General features: G+C 37.9%; 1 protein-coding gene across 10 annotated transcripts in view; it reads left to right on the top strand.

Moving 5' to 3' along the window:
- EYA3 (EYA transcriptional coactivator and phosphatase 3) overlaps positions 1–18,953 on the top strand; it is a 135,774-nt gene that overhangs the window by 97,896 nt on the left and 18,925 nt on the right. For all 10 annotated transcript variants that reach the window (XR_010321350.1, XM_023554416.2, XM_064281569.1 and 7 more), the window contains 8 exons: positions 4,208–4,293; positions 6,887–7,064; positions 9,010–9,149; positions 10,037–10,120; positions 11,455–11,544; positions 13,600–13,658; positions 16,047–16,207; positions 18,495–18,609. Coding sequence is in view for 9 of the 10 variants with exons in the window: in XM_023554416.2 (XP_023410184.1) it covers positions 4,208–4,293; positions 6,887–7,064; positions 9,010–9,149; positions 10,037–10,120; positions 11,455–11,544; positions 13,600–13,658; positions 16,047–16,207; positions 18,495–18,609 (913 nt within the window). In the remaining variant the exon portion in view is untranslated. The remainder of the gene's footprint in view (positions 1–4,207; positions 4,294–6,886; positions 7,065–9,009; positions 9,150–10,036; positions 10,121–11,454; positions 11,545–13,599; positions 13,659–16,046; positions 16,208–18,494; positions 18,610–18,953) is intronic.

Raw genomic sequence — 18,953 nt, 5'->3', positions numbered from 1 at the left:
TCTGGTTTCGTTGCAACTGGGGTGTCATTTCTTTTAGGCCCTCTAAGCTGACAGAGCAAAGAAATATAAGTGTGTATATTAGCCTGCATATATACACATATCTGTGGATATTTCTATATGTAACTGTATCTGTATTAAGTTAAATATGAGTTCTTACTGATGTCTCCAGCTGTAATCCATCACCACATGGAGCATTCTAGCCTCCTACCCTTGCCGATCTGTAAATTTCCACTCCAGTAGTGAGACATCTTGAGTAGGAGGTTTAGACAACCTCATTTACTACTTTGATTTTGCTAAGCTTTTCGAGGGGATGTTTCTGTCTTTGTGCATTTGTGTAACCCAACCACACAGAACAGTACTTGGTACATAGTAGGCATTCAATAAGTATTTGATAAATAAATGAGTTAATGAATGAATGGCCCACTTAGGCAATTGGTTTTAACCAAAATATGCACAGTTTCTATTAAATCTCTAATGATCAGTAACTGAATGAGTTTTTCTGTTACATTGGCCACATACTGAGAATAAGTTTTCGGAACCCACCCAGTGGCCACCGTTTAGTTAATTCCTGATCTAGCAGAAGATAATGATTTTGCACTTCTCACATAGTGCATGAACCTCACACGTATTTATTGAGCATTACCTACTATATTCTAGGCACTGTGCTAAATGCTGGAGATGATGGACAATATAGTAATATTCAGCTCTCATGGTAGTTACAGCCTAGTAGGAGAGAGAGAAAACAAGCAAGTAAATAAATAAATAAATTTTGAAAAATACTCTGAAAGAAACAAATAGATTTCTGTGATTGAGAATACAGGAAAAGACTTACTTTTAATGAAGGGATCAAAGAGGGCCTCTCTGAGGATATAGGACCTGCTGAGAAGGATCCATCCATGCTGAGAAGGTGAAGGAGGAGAGCAGCTACAGCAGTCCAGGCAGACAGAACAACATTGCCAAGGTTCTCAAGTAAGAAAGACTTTGTATTTTTTGAGTAACTCAAAGAAAGCGAGGGTGGTAGAGTGGCATGATATGAAAAGAGAGAGGTAGGCAGAAACTGAATCTTGTACAGACTTTTATGTGCCATTAACCCTTAATTCAACTGTGTCTCCCTCACCATTCTGTAACTATGGTCTTCTTACCAAAACTGTTTCTGTATGTATAGGACTATATTTGGTGAACTTCCAGTGGGTCATGGTTCTCAGAAGCTTCATCTTTCAGTGATTTGATGGCAGGATTTGACAGCATTGTCAAGACAGGAGTGGGAACTATCCGAAAACTGTTGCCCATGCCATTGGCATTTGGAGAGCTGACAGCTATTAGATATATTACAATAGGAGCTACAACTTGAATTATATATGATACTCCAAAATTTTGCTCTTTTTTGCATATTTCATTGTTTTTCATGTTTTAATACTCTTATTTTTTTAACTTGCAGTTATTTGTTGCGTAATTAATATGCAGGATGATCAGCACGTTTTTATGAGGTGCCTGGATTTTTTTGATGGGGGTGTGAAAATATACCCAGCAGAACATATACCCATTCAACAATTTCTACCTGTACAGTTTCAACTACATTGATTACATTCTTCATGTTGTGTCACCGTTCTGTCTCTACCCACATTGTTTCACCACCATTGACTTAGATTTACTACCCCCTAAACTTCTCATCTGTGCTTTAGAGTTACTTTTGTCAATTTTTATATGAATAGATAATTAATAGAACACAGAGCTCAGGGCAAACATTATTTACTAATTTACCTGAACTCTTGCTTAGTTTAAATATTAATTCAGGGAATAGTTTCCATTCAAGGTTTAGGGTTTTCTCAGGGCATTAAATTTGGGGATTCCACCAATCTCAATGGTTCCAGTAAGTTTGGATTCCGTTATATTTTGGATTATGTTCCACATTTTTACCCCTTTTGATGAGGATTCTTCTATTGAGCCCTTGATCAGAATGTTCATTAGTGGTAGCCAGGTGCCTAGCTTTTTAATTATAGCTATATGTGGGCTAAGGCATACAGTGATTGTGTACATTTTTAGATGAATTTAGCTTGAGTTCAATGATGGTCACAAGAGCCTAAACAAGTATTATTTAATTATTGTCTGTCTTTCCTCAATAGAATTTTAATTTCACAAGGGCATGTGTGGACTTTGTCTTTTCTACTGCTTAGTCCTATAGTGGCTGGAAGAGATTCTGGGCACATAATAGAATAAATAAATGACATATGATAGAAATGATTTGTTTGAGTTGGAGAAAGACATGTTATTGAGCTCTATAAACTTCTTAAGTCAGGAGGCCTGAATCCTCTATAATAAAAGCTATTGCTGAGAGATATTTGTAGATTTTAGTACGGTACTTGTCCAAAAACTCAGACAGTATCCACAACTAGCTAATCAAGCCATTCTTCTGCATGTAGAAGTCCAGTTATCCCAGCACTGTTTATTGAAGAGACCCATTCTTCCCTATTAAATAACCTTAGCCTCCTTGTGGAAAATCAGTTGACCATAAATGTATGAATTTATAAATTTGAGGATTAGCTTTTCTATTTCTGAAGAGTGTTGGGTGTTTTTTTTTTTTTAATTGGGCTTTAGGTTAGTTTCTCATACAAAGATTTATACACACATTGTTATATGACCCTAGTTGATCGCCCTGTAATGTGACAGTACACTCCTCCTTTCCACCCCAGATTTCCCGTGTCTGTTCAAGACTGTTGAAATTTTGTTGGGGATTGCATTGAATTTATAGATTGCTTTAGGTAATATTGACATCTTAGCTATATTAAGTCTTCCAATTCAATGAACACAGAATATCCTTCCATTTATTTAGGCCTTTTTAAATTTCTTTTAGTAATGTTTTATAGTTTTCCGTGTGTAAGTCTTTTACCTTCTGGTTAAGTTTATTCCTAGGTACTTTATCCTTTTAGATACCATTGTAAATGGTAATGTTTCCTTAATTTCCTTTTCACTTCGCTCATTGCTGATATATAGAAACCCAGCTGATTTTTGTGTGTTGACTTTGTATTCTGCCACTTTGCTGAATTTTTTTCGTAGTTTCTTTAGGATTTTGTATGTATAGGATCATGTCATCTGCAAAAAGGGGTAGTTTTACATCATTCATCGCAATTTGGATACCTTTTATTTCTAGCCTAAGTGCCCTGGGCCTTCCCTGTTCTTCATGAAAATTTTCCTGTTAGCTTTCCCCTAGAGGACTTTGTTGCTAATGGAATAGGTCGTCATTGGTGTCTGAGTAGTTAATAGTCTTAAGCTGGATCCTGATGGAAACCCCTAGGTGTATGTGACTGCTGTAGGAACCCTGTCTAAGTGTGCTTACGATAAGTCAGAGAGAGCGGTTCAAGACAGTACTTCAGGTCTCAGATACACTGTCCGCATGAAGGAAGTCACTTTGGTGAATATCAGTCACTGAGGCTTTATTGTTTTGTGTTGTTTTTTTCCTTCATTGTTCCCTAAAATCCCAGTGGAATCTGATGGAAGGTTATGAAAACTGTGTTTACTACTTTACTATTTTGTCTTAAGATAGGCCATCCAAGTACTTAAAAAGTACATTTACCTGTCCAGAAAAATATTTAGTACTTTTTGTTTTTCTCCAAGTTTATTGATAAATCTCTAAATACCAGATCATCGTGGTTGCTGATCCACATTAATAATCCATTAATTCGAGTAAAGCCTAAGAAGCAGTTCCGAACACTTTAGAATTTGGAGGACCAGGTCTATTTCCTTAATCACGTTGCATCAGGAAAGGCCTAATATAGGGCTAGTGACAATAAACAATATTACACTATAGGATTTACAAGTGGTTTGTCTTGTTGTTTCCACTGATGCTTGTCAGTAGGTCCCATTGCAGGTGAGTCATTTTCCAACTGAGAGAGAAAATGGACTATAGCGATGTGGTTTAGCTTCTGATTTCTTTGGTAGCCATAGTATGAACCCGTGTGTTGTGTATGTATCCCTTTTGGACTTTATACGGTTGAAGATGCAGTTTAAACAGAAATATTTGAAGTGTTTTGTTTCCAATCAAGTCTGAATTCAAGAATGGCATGCAAAACGAAATGTGTATTTATGTTTTCTTTGCTAATGTCCTTTATCTCATTTTAGAACTATTGTCTTAAGGTACGATATATTCTCAATGTCTTCTAGCCTTTTTAAACATGGCAACTAATATCTTTTAACATTCTCAATCCTGTAGCTTCAAGCACAAATGCCAGCCTGATATCCACTTCATCTACAATTGCCAATATTCCAGCAGCAGCAGTTGCTAGCATCTCAAACCAGGTACAGTGCTACTTTTGCTAGTCCTGTTTGATATGGATCATCTAGCTTGTTCTTCCTCTCTCCTTTCTATAGTCAATTTGCCCTTCTAAGAAACAACCAGGAGACCTTTTCCTGGACCCTCTTAGAGCTAGGAACCTGGATGGCTTCTCAGGCTATCAGGCAGACCTCTCTATGCTATGGTTTTTCTTTTTTTTTTTTATCTACTGTGTTTGTCTCCATCTCCTACCTCTCTCCCACTAGAATGCAAGTTCCTTGAGGGTAGAGGTTTTTTCCTGTTTTGTTCCCTTATATATCCCCAGAGCCTAGAAGGATGCCTGGCACTTATATTAAAATTAAAGGCATTCAATAAATATTTGTGAAATGAGTGAATATTGCCTCCATGTTTATTTTTTTAAACCACCTATTCCTTTGTGAATTCTTCATGGTCTGGTCTTGGTTTTCATTCTCACTCTTTATGCTTTGAAGATCACTGGTAATAACATCTTTAGTGTTTTAGTATTTTTTTGTATTTATTCCTTTTTTCTCTGCAGCAATTAATATTGTCAGCCACTCTCTACATGGATCTTTTTTTTTTCTGGCCACAGTTAACATTGCTATTCTGGCTAATTTTTTTTATGTTTGTCTGTTCTTGTGTTTGTTTATTCTTTTAGTCCACAAATATTTATTGAGTACCTGCTGTGTACCTGGCACTTTTCTGGATTCTCTAACTTTCATAGCTCTTCTTTTTGATCCTGTTTTCTAACACTGATGGCCTCTAATTAGTTTTTCAACATGTTTGATTATTTTGTCCTCAGGAATGTTTATCCACACTCACAGTGTCCACCTACTACCTCCCAACTGAAGTTTCTAGTCCTGACCTTATAAAATCTACAAGATACCAACGGATCAGTGGACATATTTTCATTAACATTCTACTGTTTCCCTGAATCCAGCGTATCTAAAACTAGCCTTTCATTTCACCCTGTTTCTGTCTTCTTGCCCACCAAAAGTCAGTGACACTATATTTTCTTAATAAACGTAGGCTTAAAACCTGACCGGTCGTCTTCCATTTTTTCCCCACGCCCTTCCTTTTCAGTTTCTGCTATCATTTCCCAAGCTTTACTCCTTCACTCCTAAATTACCATGATTGTCTCATCTCCAGTTTCTCATTGTGCCTCTCCACATTCTAAAACCTGTCTGATTAGTTTTCTCCAAATGACACTCACTTGTTCAGAATCTTTTCATGTTTTTATTTGTTTGTCCCCATACAAGCTATGCATCATTGCCTAGTGTAAAGAACCGGATTCGTATTCCTTAGCCAGTCATGCAAACCCACAGAGATCCTCTTTTCAACTAGACTCAAAATCCCGGGCCCCTTAATAAAACTTATTGCCCTTTAATGAAGCTTTTTCAGGGCCTAGCATGTTTCTTACCTCTTCTGCCTATTTATCTCAGAAAGCCACCCCTTTGCACAGTATGGCCTTTTCCCCTGTATCTCACTTATTTGACATATAATTTACTATCATGTTTTTGGAATTTTTTTGTCTTCTCTCCTGCTAGATTTTTAATTCCTTGAGTTCAGTTAGTGTGATTTATTCTTTTAATATTATCTTCTCCTGCCGTGCATAAATACGTATACACACTGTAAATTAAGTATGGCTTACAATAGATGCTCAATAACTATTTATAGATAATTGTCTGATCATTTGGCTTCTTCCTGATTGTCACCAACATCGATGTCAATGGAATTTTTTAAAAGTGTGTACTTGAGCTCTGTGTCATACCCAGTTTTTTTTTTTACAGTTTTCTTAAGGTATAATTGATATACAATAAACTGCACATATTTAAGTTGTACAGTTTGATAAGTTTTGACATGTGTGTGCCTGTGACACACCAAAAGTTTCCTCCCAGTGTTTTAAAGAAAAAAGCTTTCATCGTTAAAGAAAACTTGATTGTTAAAAAAGAAAGATAGCCAGTTTTTAAACTAAGAAACTTTACTGTAGGATACGTGCTTTTTTTGTTTAAGCTCATCTGTCCTTAGAAACACTACCATCTAGTACAGTGGTTTGTAAACTTTTCTTTAAAGAATAGAATCTTTTCAAAGCTTCAGAATCTTGGCACATTTTATACAAGTTGGAGGACTCCAGTTTTCATGTGTGCATATTTCGGACTTCTGCTAAGGCCTAAGAATAGTAGTTCTTAACTGGGTCATGGATCCCTTTAAAATTCTGGGGAACACTCTGGTTCTTCTCCTCCAGTCTTTTCAAAGATTCTGTGTAGAAATTTATACAGAAATTCAGTATGTAAAATCGACCTAAAAATGAGCTGGGGTATTAGAAAAAGGGACATTGTATGTGGAGAGCATGGGACTCTTCCCTCTCAGCCTCCCCCTAACCTCAGAGTCAGCCCCTGACTCTTAGAGTTCACAGAGTGCATTTTGAGATTATTGATTTAGTTGGAAGACTGCTAGCTGGGTAAATAAAAAAAAAGAGAAGTTAAATGAATGTTTCAGGAAAATAGCTATGCATAAGAGAGGCACGAAAGCTTCTTGTTTTGAAATTAATGTTATACTCTAAGAGTATTGTTTTCTTCCCTTATTCCTTTTGGTCTACAGGACTATCCCACTTATACTATCCTTGGTCAGAGTCAGTACCAGGCATGCTACCCCAGCTCCAGCTTTGGAGTCACAGGCCAGACTAACAGTGATGCTGAGAGTACCACGCTAGCCACAAGTACGTACCAAACAGAGAAGCCTGCTGTCATGGTACCTGCATCACAGAGACTTTCCTCTGGTAAGCACCACAGCTATGAAAACTTTAGCTTAGGGGCACTTAGTCTAGTAGGCAGTTTTAGATGATGGTGAAGATTATTTTATTCTGGACAGAGTCAATTTACCGTGCTCTTGGCTTTTGCCCTCAGGTGGGGAATATTTAAATGTTGGAACCAGACTGATGACTCACTGGCAGGAGATTATAGGCTGAATGTAATACCTGATGCTGTGGATAATAAAGTACCAAGAATGAAAAGACTGTTCTTATGACTCTCACCCCATCTTCACTGCTTCACCACCTGTAGCTTTAACATGCTTGTCACATGGAGCCTTCAGAATCTTGGCATGTTTTATACAAGTTGGAGGACTCCAGTTTTAGTCTGTGCATATTTCAGACATCTGCTGAGGCCTGAGAGCAGTACTTCTTAACTTTTTTCTGGGTCGTGGATCCCTTTAAAATTCTGAGGAACACTATGGTCCTTCTCCCCTAAAGAAATAAAATTTAACCTACAATTAGTGGCAGTGAATATGATTCCCAGGTTTAAAAGCCCTGAAATAAAGGCTTTATATACACATTCAGTGAACATATACACATATTTTTATTTATCACTATGTTTATTTGTAATGAAAACTTGGTGATTGATCATCATATCATGTAGCTTGAGGAAAAGAGTGTTAATCATTATCATTGATGCATTTTTTAATAACAGTGCTCTACATAAACTGACACAGTTTCCTTTGCATCTTGCCTTTACCAATCTTCTAGGTAAGTGGACATACAGATGGTCACTGCCTCAAAATTCTATAACTTGGAAATAATTACATGTGATGATGCTTTAGTTTTGATGTCATTTCTCTAAGTGTCTTTGTTCTTTATAACAATTTTAACTTTTAAATAATAGAAAATTTCAAACATACAAAAGTTGTCAGAATAGTATAATGAACCGTTATGTATGCATCATCTGGCATCAACAATTAACCTTCATAGGCAATCTTGTTTCAATTAGACTTCATCCAGTTCCTCCCTCCCGTATTATTTTGAAGCAGATTCCAGGTATTGTATCCTTAAAAGACAAGTACTTATTAATATAACCAAAATGCCATTATCATATCTAAAAAAATTTTAAACAAAAATTTAATATCATCAAATAGTCAATAGGTATTCGGACTTCCAGTTTACTTATAAATGTTATCAATGAGTTTTGTTTTTCTTTTTACGGTTTGTTTAAATTAGGATCCAAATAAGGTTCATGCATTGTGATTGGTGGATATGTATTTTATATCTCTTTAACGTATAAATTCTCCTATCTCTTTTTTCCCCCTAGTAATTTATTTGTTAAAAAATTGTATTGTTTATGTGGTGCCATGTCCTAGACTGAATTTTACAGCTTATATCATTAGAATAGCTCATCATGTTCTGTTGCCTTCAGTATTTTATTGCAAATTGGTAAATGGATCTAGAGTAGTGGTTCTCAGCTGGGGATGATCGCCTCCTCATTCCCCTGGGACAGTTGGCGATGTCTGGAGACATTTTTGGTTGTCATAGTGGGTGTGGGAGCACTATTGGCATCTAGTGGGCAGAGGCTAAAGATGCTGCTGCACATCTCACAGTGCACAGAACATCTCCCCGGGAGAGGTTATCTGACCCAGAATGTCAACTGAAAACCATGACCTAGGGCTAAATGAGATTTAAGTTCAATTTTTTTTTTTCAAAACTACTTCATAGATGTTGTGTTTTTCCACCAGGAGGCAGGTGTATAATGCCCAGTCATCACTCTGTTGGTGGTTAGTAGCTGTATACTCAATGCCTAGGTTCCATATTCCCAGATTGCTTAAGTAAAGTTGACTTTTCCAGCCTTTATCCCTGCAATGTGCCTCTTTAGAGCAGAGAACCTGCAGACCCTCTTCTGCTCTGGTTCTTGGACCCTGTGACCACTGGCAATGTATGTCTCACTTTTCATTTATAGGAGACCCTTCTACAAGCCCATCTCTGTCCCAAACTACACCAAGTAAAGATGCTGACGATCAGTCTAGGAAAAACATGACAGGCAAGAACCGGGGCAAGAGGAAAGCTGATGCCAGCTCTTCCCAGGACAGTGAATTGGAAGTACGGGAAGTAGCTCACTTGAGTTACCTACTTCTTTTTTCTGTTTGTTTATTTCTTAAGTTTATCAAACATAAGCTTTTTTATTAATGTACAAAAAAGTCTGAAACTAACAGAGATAGTGTGTTTCCGTGTTGTGGGCCCTTTAATTCCTGAGCAAGAGAAACTAAACTGACCACGTGAGAATAAAAATTTAAAAACACATTTCTCATGTCTGTAACTCACCATATCCCTTTCAGATGCTTTTCAGCAAAAGCCTTGAAAAAACTTTGTGGAACTTAGGTAGTAGCCAGGTACCTTTTTAAGGGGAAAAACAAACTATTCTTTATGTTCCAGAGAAGAAGAGAAAGAACATCCATCATATTCAGAAAGCAGAGGGTGTTGCAAGTGATTTCATCCTCTTCTCCATTTAAAAATCTCACTTTAAAAGTAAAGTGAGATTATATTGCTTTAGGCCGTGTTTCTGTGAGACATGCAACCAGATTCAGTAACTTATTAATGAGGTTTAAAAAAACAAACGAAACAAACCCATTGCCACCAAGTTGATATTCTGTGGTGTAAGCACGAAAGGAATTTTTTATAGACAGAAAAATTGGTTTCATTATTTAAAAAGACTAGAAAGTGATACAAAAAATGTTAATAATGGTGGAATTTTGATGTTATCCTTTGGTTTTCTGTTTTTAGTTTTTTTATAATATGGTCATTTATTAAGGAGAAAAGCTATATTAAAAAATGAGTCTGTTGTTAGGTGTTCCAAAGACATAGAATAGGTACATCAAGGCTGTGTTCGGAGCCTCTCTTCTCCTGTGCAAAAAAAGAAAAAGTAAAGTTCTGATATATTTCTTGGGGAAAACTAAGCACTCATTATCTTTTATACTTTCCTCTCTCAGCGGGTTTTTCTGTGGGACTTGGATGAAACCATCATCATCTTCCACTCCCTCCTTACTGGATCCTATGCCCAGAAGTATGGGAAGGTAATTTGGGCCTTTCTTTCTTTGTCGTAACTACCCCTCTTCTGGCTACACAGGCGGGTAGGCAACCAAAATCATTTTCTCGGCTACCTCCACCTCACTCCTGTTGGCTTTTCACTTCCCATGTTAAATTTCACCAGATGGTTTGCACCAGGCAGACCCTGTGTCCAAGCAGCATTGGTGGTAAAGCTGGAAACTAGACCCAGGACCAGTCCTGAAAGCAGAAGCAGGTTCAGGAGTGGCATTTTGTAAAGATTAAATTTAGGAAAGGGGCTCAGAGCAGAGCAGAAGGTTATAGAGTCCAACATTCCAGAAATATTGATCTATTATCTCTGAAGTCGCTCTTAACTGCCCAAACCAAGCGTTTCATTTAGCTAAGTATGTGCGATATACGTAAACAAAATATATGCATAAAATATCTTTCTAGAATATATTATGTACTTCTTTTTTAAACTAAATATACCAAACAGAGTTTACCTTGTTTAATCTTCAGGGTAAACATCAGTTTTAATAGAGCGATGAGCTGTTTTGAGAGGATTAAGGCTGTGTATTTCTACACTAAATTACTTCCAGGCTCCTATTCTCCAGTTTCTATGAGTAAAATTTATGAAAAATATCAACCTCTTACTACTCTCAATTATTTCTTATTGTCGTTATGTGTACTCTTTTCTGTTAAAAGTACTTTTTGCAGGCCTTTGGTATCTAGGCTGGCAAACTGACATGAGCTATCTGACTAAGCTGGTTATGAAAGTTTATAAAATAAGAGCATACAGCTTCTAAGTGAAGTCCTGGTGGTTCATTTTAAAGCAGAGTGCCATGGTTTTTCTGCAAATATTTTGATTCTTCAGCCTTTCTTTACTTTCTGGTTGTTGAGGTTATCAGATAAGTGACTTTTGTTGTTACACTCTCAATATGCATGGGTGTGTATACAGGGGCGATAATGAGCATTCTAATAATAGAATTTCTGCTGGAAGAGCATATTTTCAAAAAATAGATTTGTTTTTGTTTTTTAAGTGAGAGGAAGACACTAAAGGGAAATGAATACAATGACTTGATTTTTTAACATCTCTCATTTGCCCCCTTTACTTACATACTATTGACCTAGTCACTACAAGTTTCTAGAAATAACATCCTGGGGTTTTTAGCTGTCCATAAGCCTCTCTGTTGTACAATCTCAGGTTCTTACGACTATGAATGAAATTGCATCAGTAATAGCTTGAGTCTGTTGTAAGCATGTACTGTTCTGGCCTTAACCCAAGAGAATTGCAAAATCTTTGAAGATCAGAACCAGTGCTGTGAGTACCAGGTCAAACAAATTTTCTCTTACTGATTTCCAGGACCCAACAGTAGTGATTGGCTCAGGTTTAACAATGGAAGAAATGATTTTTGAAGTGGCTGATACACATCTATTTTTCAATGACTTGGAGGTGAGCATTTAAAATTGTTTCTGTGTTTCCATGAGATGTTTTGTTCAATAACCATTTTTTGGGCCTATGCTTATTGTATTTAGAAAATACATGGTTAGACTGGGCAGGTATGGGGAAGCCAGCTGGCCACTTAGGAAAAGATAGTCTTGCAGAATTACTAGCGCTTTGGTTGCATAACATAGCCTTGGTTCTAGCCCTCCATTTTATTTGCTCAAAATTTTAATTTTTGTTAGCCTATTTGGAAATGATCTAGCCCTAGGGAAATGCCAGTCAGCCTAGCAAAACACTGATATATAAGCCCGTTTATTAATCTGTATTAAATAATATGTAAGTATGTGCGTGTGTATATATACATATAAAGTGGGTTTGATTGTTTGTAATTTGTTATATTTTGACCCTTCTTCAATTTTACCTTCTTATGAGATAGTCTCTTGATTTGTCAGATCAATAAATAGAGAACGTTTTATCCATGTATAGGTTAACCCTAATGCCCAGAATCATTTCATATTTAGATTCAAGGAAAATCAGGAAACACTAAGAGCTTCATGGTGACCATTTTTGGCTTTGATATTTGAGTTCGCCTTAGAGGTGAACATGGTGTAGTGGGAAGAACACAAGACTGAGAGTCAGAAGACCAGAGTGTGAGTCCCAGCCCCTCAGTTAAGGAGTCACCTTTCACAAGAAACTAATAACAGTCGTTACATCTTATCTGAATGGCAGGGACACAGAGGTGGGAGGGAGCAGACGGCTCCCTTTGGGTCCTTTTGAATTTGAACCGTGTACTACATATATTACCTAGTTTTTAAAAAGTGAAAATTTAAAAGTAAAATAGCATTGTACAAACAAGAAAGTAATCCTGTTTCTTTTTAAATATAATCTAGTTCTACAGAACATACAATCCTCTAACAAATCGAAATAATAAAGCTCTAAACTCCAGCACTTTTATCTAAGCTACCACAATTCTTCAATCTTCCCTTGACTTCACGTGTTTATAAGTTAGGACATCATAGTTTTTATTCAGCATACATTTGTTGAAAACCTACTATGTGCCAATAATTATTGCCAAATTGTATTTGTAATGATTTTCTAGACTTAGTCCTCACTCAGGACTGAAAGTTCTGTGAAGAATTTGACCTGAATGTGTTCCTGCCCCCCAGGTCAGTGGTTCTCGACTCTAGGGCGCATAAGAATCACCTGGGGAGCTTGATTTTTTTTAATGTAAATTCTAGGACTTCACTCCCAGAAATTCTGATTCAAGTAGGCCTGGAGTGAACCCAAGAATATGCATTTTTTAAAAAACTGCCCCAGAGGATTCTGATGCAGGTGGACCTCACTTTGAAAAACACTGCCCTAAGTAGTGCCAGAAAAGTGAATTGTCAGAGTTAGGCCCTGGGTGGCGTTTCACCTTAGTAGCGTGGGCTTGGTGGAAGGAGCCTTGGATTAGAATCAGAAGACCTAGGTTCCTTCTAGTCGCTTTCTACCACTCACTGACTTATGACATTTGGTAAATCATTTCATCTTGTTTTTAGAACATGAGGAGACTGACTTAGATCATCTCTCCTAACTCCTAAGTTTGACTTTATAAATTTCTGTTATAGTCATTCTCAGTGTTGAAACCACACTGCACCAGACTCTGTCTTCTGATCTAGTCTGTCTCACTAGACTAGAGGAGTACCAAGGAGACGTAAGATACAGGTACTGCCCCAAGAGGCATACAATTTAAAAGGACTTAGAGTCTCTAGGACATAGACACACCTAACCATGTAAGGGAGCTTACGCTTATATCTGTGAGCTGCTGGTGAAATGAACTATTGAGATAAGAGCATAATTGAAGGTTGGGATGGTTCAGGAAGATTTCATGAAGAGTGTAGGACCTGAATCAGGCCTTAAAAGAAGTCGAACAGCAAGGGGGGTGAGAGTGATCCTCCACATATAAGAGAGACCACAAGGTATTTCGTCATTCTGTTATTTTACGTGGTCTTTTTACAATATGTCATGGTGAATGGTACCTCTACTCTCTGGACTGAAAAACTGTGTTATTTTGTCTTTTAACAGGAGTGTGACCAGGTACATGTGGAAGATGTGGCTTCCGATGACAATGGCCAAGACTTGAGGTGATAAAAACAATGATGTCTTGAACATCAGTACCCGTGTTTGCACAAGACACATGTCTAGGTGCAGAGGAAAAACAGACACGAATACAGCCTTTAAAGAGCTCGTAATCTGCCAGAGGAGGCAGAAACAAATACAGTTAGCCGTGATGTACACTGTGAGAAGGTGACAATAGAAAATGCGATGGTAGCACAGAGAAGAGAGTAATTCTAACGGGAGTGGTGAGCAGGAGCTGCCAATAGTGGAGAGGCTTTCTCAGCAGAGTAGCATTTGAGCAGGACCTTGAAGGATGGGCAGTAGTGGTAGGATAAGGAAGACGCATCCCAAAGTAAAGGATATACTAGTTGCTCTTTGGCCAGGTGATTAGATTTTTAGTCAGGAGAAAATGTGTTTCCAGTTGGGCTGTTTTGGATGCACATAAGCATAGGAATTTCACCAGTGAAACTAACTCTGGGCCTTTGAAGGTGTCAGAGTAAACCCCATCAAAGACAATCATAAATTTTACCGTATTATCACAGCGAAAGCTAAGCCAGGGAGGCCTCATTGGCAAAATGCTTCCTCAGTCTCCTTCTTCTCTTAGCTACTGTCTTCTAGCCCACTAGTCTTAGGTAAAAATGATCTAAAAATTTATGTAGCCTTTATTTTTAAAGATTTTTAGGAAGAAGACTGTCATGTCTTTTCATGTTAGTTTGTTCTAACATTTATCCCTTTTCATAGGTAAAAAGTTTTTCCTTGTGTTTACCCTGAAATTTTCCTGCTGCTGTTTCAAACCCTTTCTTCATCTTTGATATCGAATAGAAATGGCGAAAGTTTAAATCTGTAACTTTCTTTATAATTTAAAGCTTTTTGGATTTATTACAAAGCCTCTTCTCTATGTTAAAAATTTTCTGTTAGCTTTAAATTTCCCGTGTGCATCTTCTGGAGACACTGCCATTTCTTTAAGTACTCCCTCCATGAGTTTTTAAACGCAGAGCAGAAGTCTAAATACCACCTTTGTAAGGCTTTAATCATTTTAGCTGAGTCCCTGGGTGTTGCAAACAGTTAATACGCTCAGCTGCTAACCGAAGGAATGGAGGTTCGAGTCTACCCAGAGGTGCTTTGGAAGAAAGGCGTGCGTATCTACTGCCCAAAACTCAGCCATTAAAAACCCTATGGCGCGCAGTTTTACTCTGACATGACGGCAGGAGGTTGCCATGAGTTGGAATCGACTGGACAGTAACTGGTGTAATCATTTAGTGCTAAGGAGAGTGAAGGGTTACACTTTCAGCAGCGTACAGCACTGCATGTTGTGCATCACACAGCTAGAGAGGGCACCGTTTTTATAGAGACTTTAGTAAAAGCCTGGTCTAAAGCAGTTTATGATCAGCTCAACCCCCAATTTTTTTTTCTCTCTACTCGTGGTTAACCACAAGCGTCTTATCTCTTGGCAGCTTTTATCTTCTTAAGTATAGAATCTCACACTTTACTCATTGAACACTATTTTGACTTTTCTGTCAGCCATTTTAAAATCTTTGCTTATGATCTATTAATTCCTCCTACCTTATATGAATGTATTAGTTATCTATTACTATACAACGGATTACCCCAGAGCTTAGTAACTTAAAACATCAAATATTTATTATCTCACACTTAGTGTGGGTCAGGAAGTTGAGAGTAGCTTTAGCTAGGTAGTTCTGAGTCAGGATCTCTGAGGTTGCAATCAAGATATTGTCTGGGATATAATCACCTGAAGGAGCTGGAGGACCTGCTTACACTCTCTGGTGGCAGAAGGCCTCAGTTTCTCTGTACGTCGGCTGCTCCATGGGACAGGTTCAGTGTTCTCACCATATGACTTCCACAGCAAGTGCTGAAAGAGATAAAGCAAGAGATGCCTAGTCTCTAAAGTCTAACATCATTATTTTCACTGCATTCTATTTCTTAGCGTCACCAAGTACAGTTCATACCCAAGGGAAGCAGAGGTAGGAGAAAAAAGTACCACAGTGACCCATGAACTTAATAAACTGAAAAAAAAAAAAAAATCCCCCATAATCTTACTGTTATTAGCATTTTGGGTATGTGTGTATGTACATGAAATTTTTTATTCAGTTTTTTTCACTGCCATTAATAAAAAAGACACTCTTTCCCAAGCCAGTGTCTAAGGGATGATGGTGCTTGAATTGTTCTTACTTCTCTTTCTCTCCCTCCCAGTTCTTTCTCTAATAGAAGTAATAAGAAGGAGATGGAGGGCTAGCGAAAGATGGACTCTGACACACAGAGATTAAGGGAGAAAATTCTCAAAGCCATTAGCCCTGGCTATCACGTGCCAGAACAGAGCAGAGACTCTTGGTGGCACTCAGCCAAAAATCCCATGCAGTATGGGCTTTAATTTTTATCATCCTTTCTCTTTGCAGCAACTACAGTTTCTCAACAGATGGTTTCAGTGGCTCAGGAGGCAGTGGCAGCCATGGTTCCTCAGTGGGTGTCCAGGGAGGTGTGGACTGGATGAGGAAACTGGCTTTCCGCTACCGAAAAGTGAGAGAAATCTATGATAAACATAAAAGCAACGTGGGTGGTAAGTGTAGCATACGGTCTAATTCTGTTTCTTTCTGATTTCCTGGGTTCTTTTCCAGGGATTCCTTAAATTCCCCTGGCAACTGCTTATGAGTTTTTGCCACACTAACATTTTGACTTTGTATAAAAACATGAGGCTTAATCGAAATTCTGGAAAGGAAGCCTCTCATTTTTCATGGGCTTCCCTTAAAATAGGAGTCCCTGGGTGGCACACACAGTTAAGTGTTTGGCTGCCAACCAAAAGGCTGTCAGTTTGAGGCAACTAGGAAGAAAGTCTTGGGGATCTACTTCTGAAAGATCACAGCCACTGAAAACCCTATGGAGCACAGTTCTACTCTGGAACACCTGAGGTCACCATGAGTTGGATCGACTCAATGGCATGACTTTAATAAAGTTGTCTTGTTCTTTTTAAACAAGTGCTTTTTTAAAGGAAATGTGTTCTGTACATCCTGCTGGATGACATTATTCTGGAGTTACTCTGTCAATACCAGTTAATAGGGCACCACAACTTTTGGCTGATTTATGTAAGTGTTAGGACAAGTCAGGTGGCTCTAGGAACTAAATTTATCGTTGGTGGAAAACCAGGTTCAGTATTATAGGCTGTACTGTGATTTGAAAGACGTTGAAAATTCTTTCCACCCAGAAATAACTCAAATGTTAGGTGCCACTGTGCCTAAACTATTTGGAATTAATTACTTAAATCATAAATTATTAGAATTAGAGACATTTAAGACCTAATTTAAATCCCTCATTTTTAGTTCAGAAAATTGATGTCCCATGCAGGGTAGCTCACGGTCACAGCAAGGTGTGACCACAACACGACTGTGCTGTCAGAAAACAGTGTGGTGCTGAAAATAGAAACTGGGCTTTGAAGATTGGTTTTGTTCATTCCTATTTCAGCCCTCCAGTACCAGATAAAAATCACGGACTTCTAGGCTTTGAGACTTCGAGTCCCCCTTTTTTTTTTTTTTGCGTATTTCTTCTCCTGATTCAGAGCTGGTACTTTTTATTTTGACAAGACCAGGTCTGTACTTTTCCATTCTTGCAGACATAAGCCTTTTTTTTCCCTTGGTTTTCATGTATAACCTAGGTCTCTGGTCCTTTTCCTGCCTAATACCTAGACCTGATTTCCTGAAGAAAATGATGTAACCCTTGATGAAAATCCCCTAAGCCTACTTCGGGAACAGAGTAAAAGTAATTTCCACCTGTATGTTTTGTAAAATATGAATTTACAAAAGTACCATATCATGTATTAGTTAAGTATATGATATATAGGTACTACCTGTATGATGTATAGGTACTATCTTGTTTTATCAGAGATATTAAATAAGCCTAATTCTAGGCTTGCATTGTAAAATCATCAATCTGAGAACAAATTATACTCCTAGTTCTACTCGCAGAAATGTCTTCTACTTTTGTGGAGTATTGATGATATAATATAGGGTTTCTCTTTTTACCTTCACTACAGAAAATTCAGAGCCAGATTTATTTTTTGAATATTATTATAAGTCAGGTATCTGGCAACATGCTTCCATCAGTTGAATTCTGCTTTGTTTGTATTTAATTGTTTGGTCTTAAGCAGTGTTTAAGTCGTTATAAAGTACAGTACAAGTAAATGACACCCAGAGAATTAGTCATTCAACCGAGAATCTCAGGCAGACATGTTCTGAAATTGGTGGAAGTGCAGTCACCATGGGAGTTAGTATATGGTAGTGGAAAGACTTCCTGATATCGAAAGCCACTAACTTTCTGTATAATCTTAGGCAGATTCCCTTTCATCTAGGCTTTGGTTTCTTTAGAAAGAAGTTGGATTAGTTGAGGACTCTTCCAGCTATAGCAGTCATTGTTTGCCGCCCCCCACCCCTAGTCTTTGCTGTCATGTTCTAAAGCAGTGCTACTCAAAATGTGGCCTGCCACTCTGAAGATTATATGTTACCTGGTCAGTGATGAAAGAAGGAACTTTCGCCAGAATGTAAATCGGCTGTGTCATTAATAACATGTTTACATCAGCGATATTTCTTTTCATTGTGTCCCACCTCCCACAGCAAAGCGTGCTGATAAAGGAAGCCATGCACTGATTTATATTCTGGTGCAAACTCCTTACGTAGGTGCAGACTGGCGTTTTGAGTAGCACTACTCTAAGGTTTCTCCAGGAAGAGAAATATATTAGTTCAGTAGAATATTGCAGTGACTCATGCCATTTTTAAATTGAATTTAGAAATTGCTTCCTCAGTGTCAACAAGGATATGTTGTCAAAATAATAAATTTGTCTGCTTTTATTCCCAAAGGCCTTCTCAGTCCCCAGAGAAAGGAAGCACTGCAAAGACTAAGAGCAGAAATTGAAGTTTTAACGGATTCCTGGTTAGGAACTGCATTAAAATCCTTACTTCTCATCCAGTCCAGGTATGGAAATGATAGTTTTCAGTCTCATCCTCTCTAAGACACACTCTTTCCTACCCTGACCCAGGATAGCCCATCCCCTAAAATGGGGTATGGGTTAGGGATGAGAGTTGTTTAGATGATGCAGGTAACTATTTAGGTTAGGTGAGAGGCAAGGTCATTTTATGCTAATAGCACACATTAGAGTTTTACAATATTTATGTATAAAACCTTTTTCCTTTCCCCTTACTTTTTGCTCACAGAATTAAAACTCAGTAACCCATAATCTCCAGCCCAGGAGATGGGCCTGGGTATATCAAAGAACACAGGTAGGAGACGTATCACAAATACCCCAAGTACAGGAAGTT

The sequence above is a fragment of the Loxodonta africana genome, chromosome 3 (assembly GCF_030014295.1).
Source record: "Loxodonta africana isolate mLoxAfr1 chromosome 3, mLoxAfr1.hap2, whole genome shotgun sequence".
Classification (NCBI taxonomy): Eukaryota; Metazoa; Chordata; class Mammalia; order Proboscidea; family Elephantidae; genus Loxodonta; species Loxodonta africana.
The sequence above is the reverse complement of the archived record's forward strand: the minus strand, read 5'-3'. Positions and strand labels throughout refer to the sequence as shown.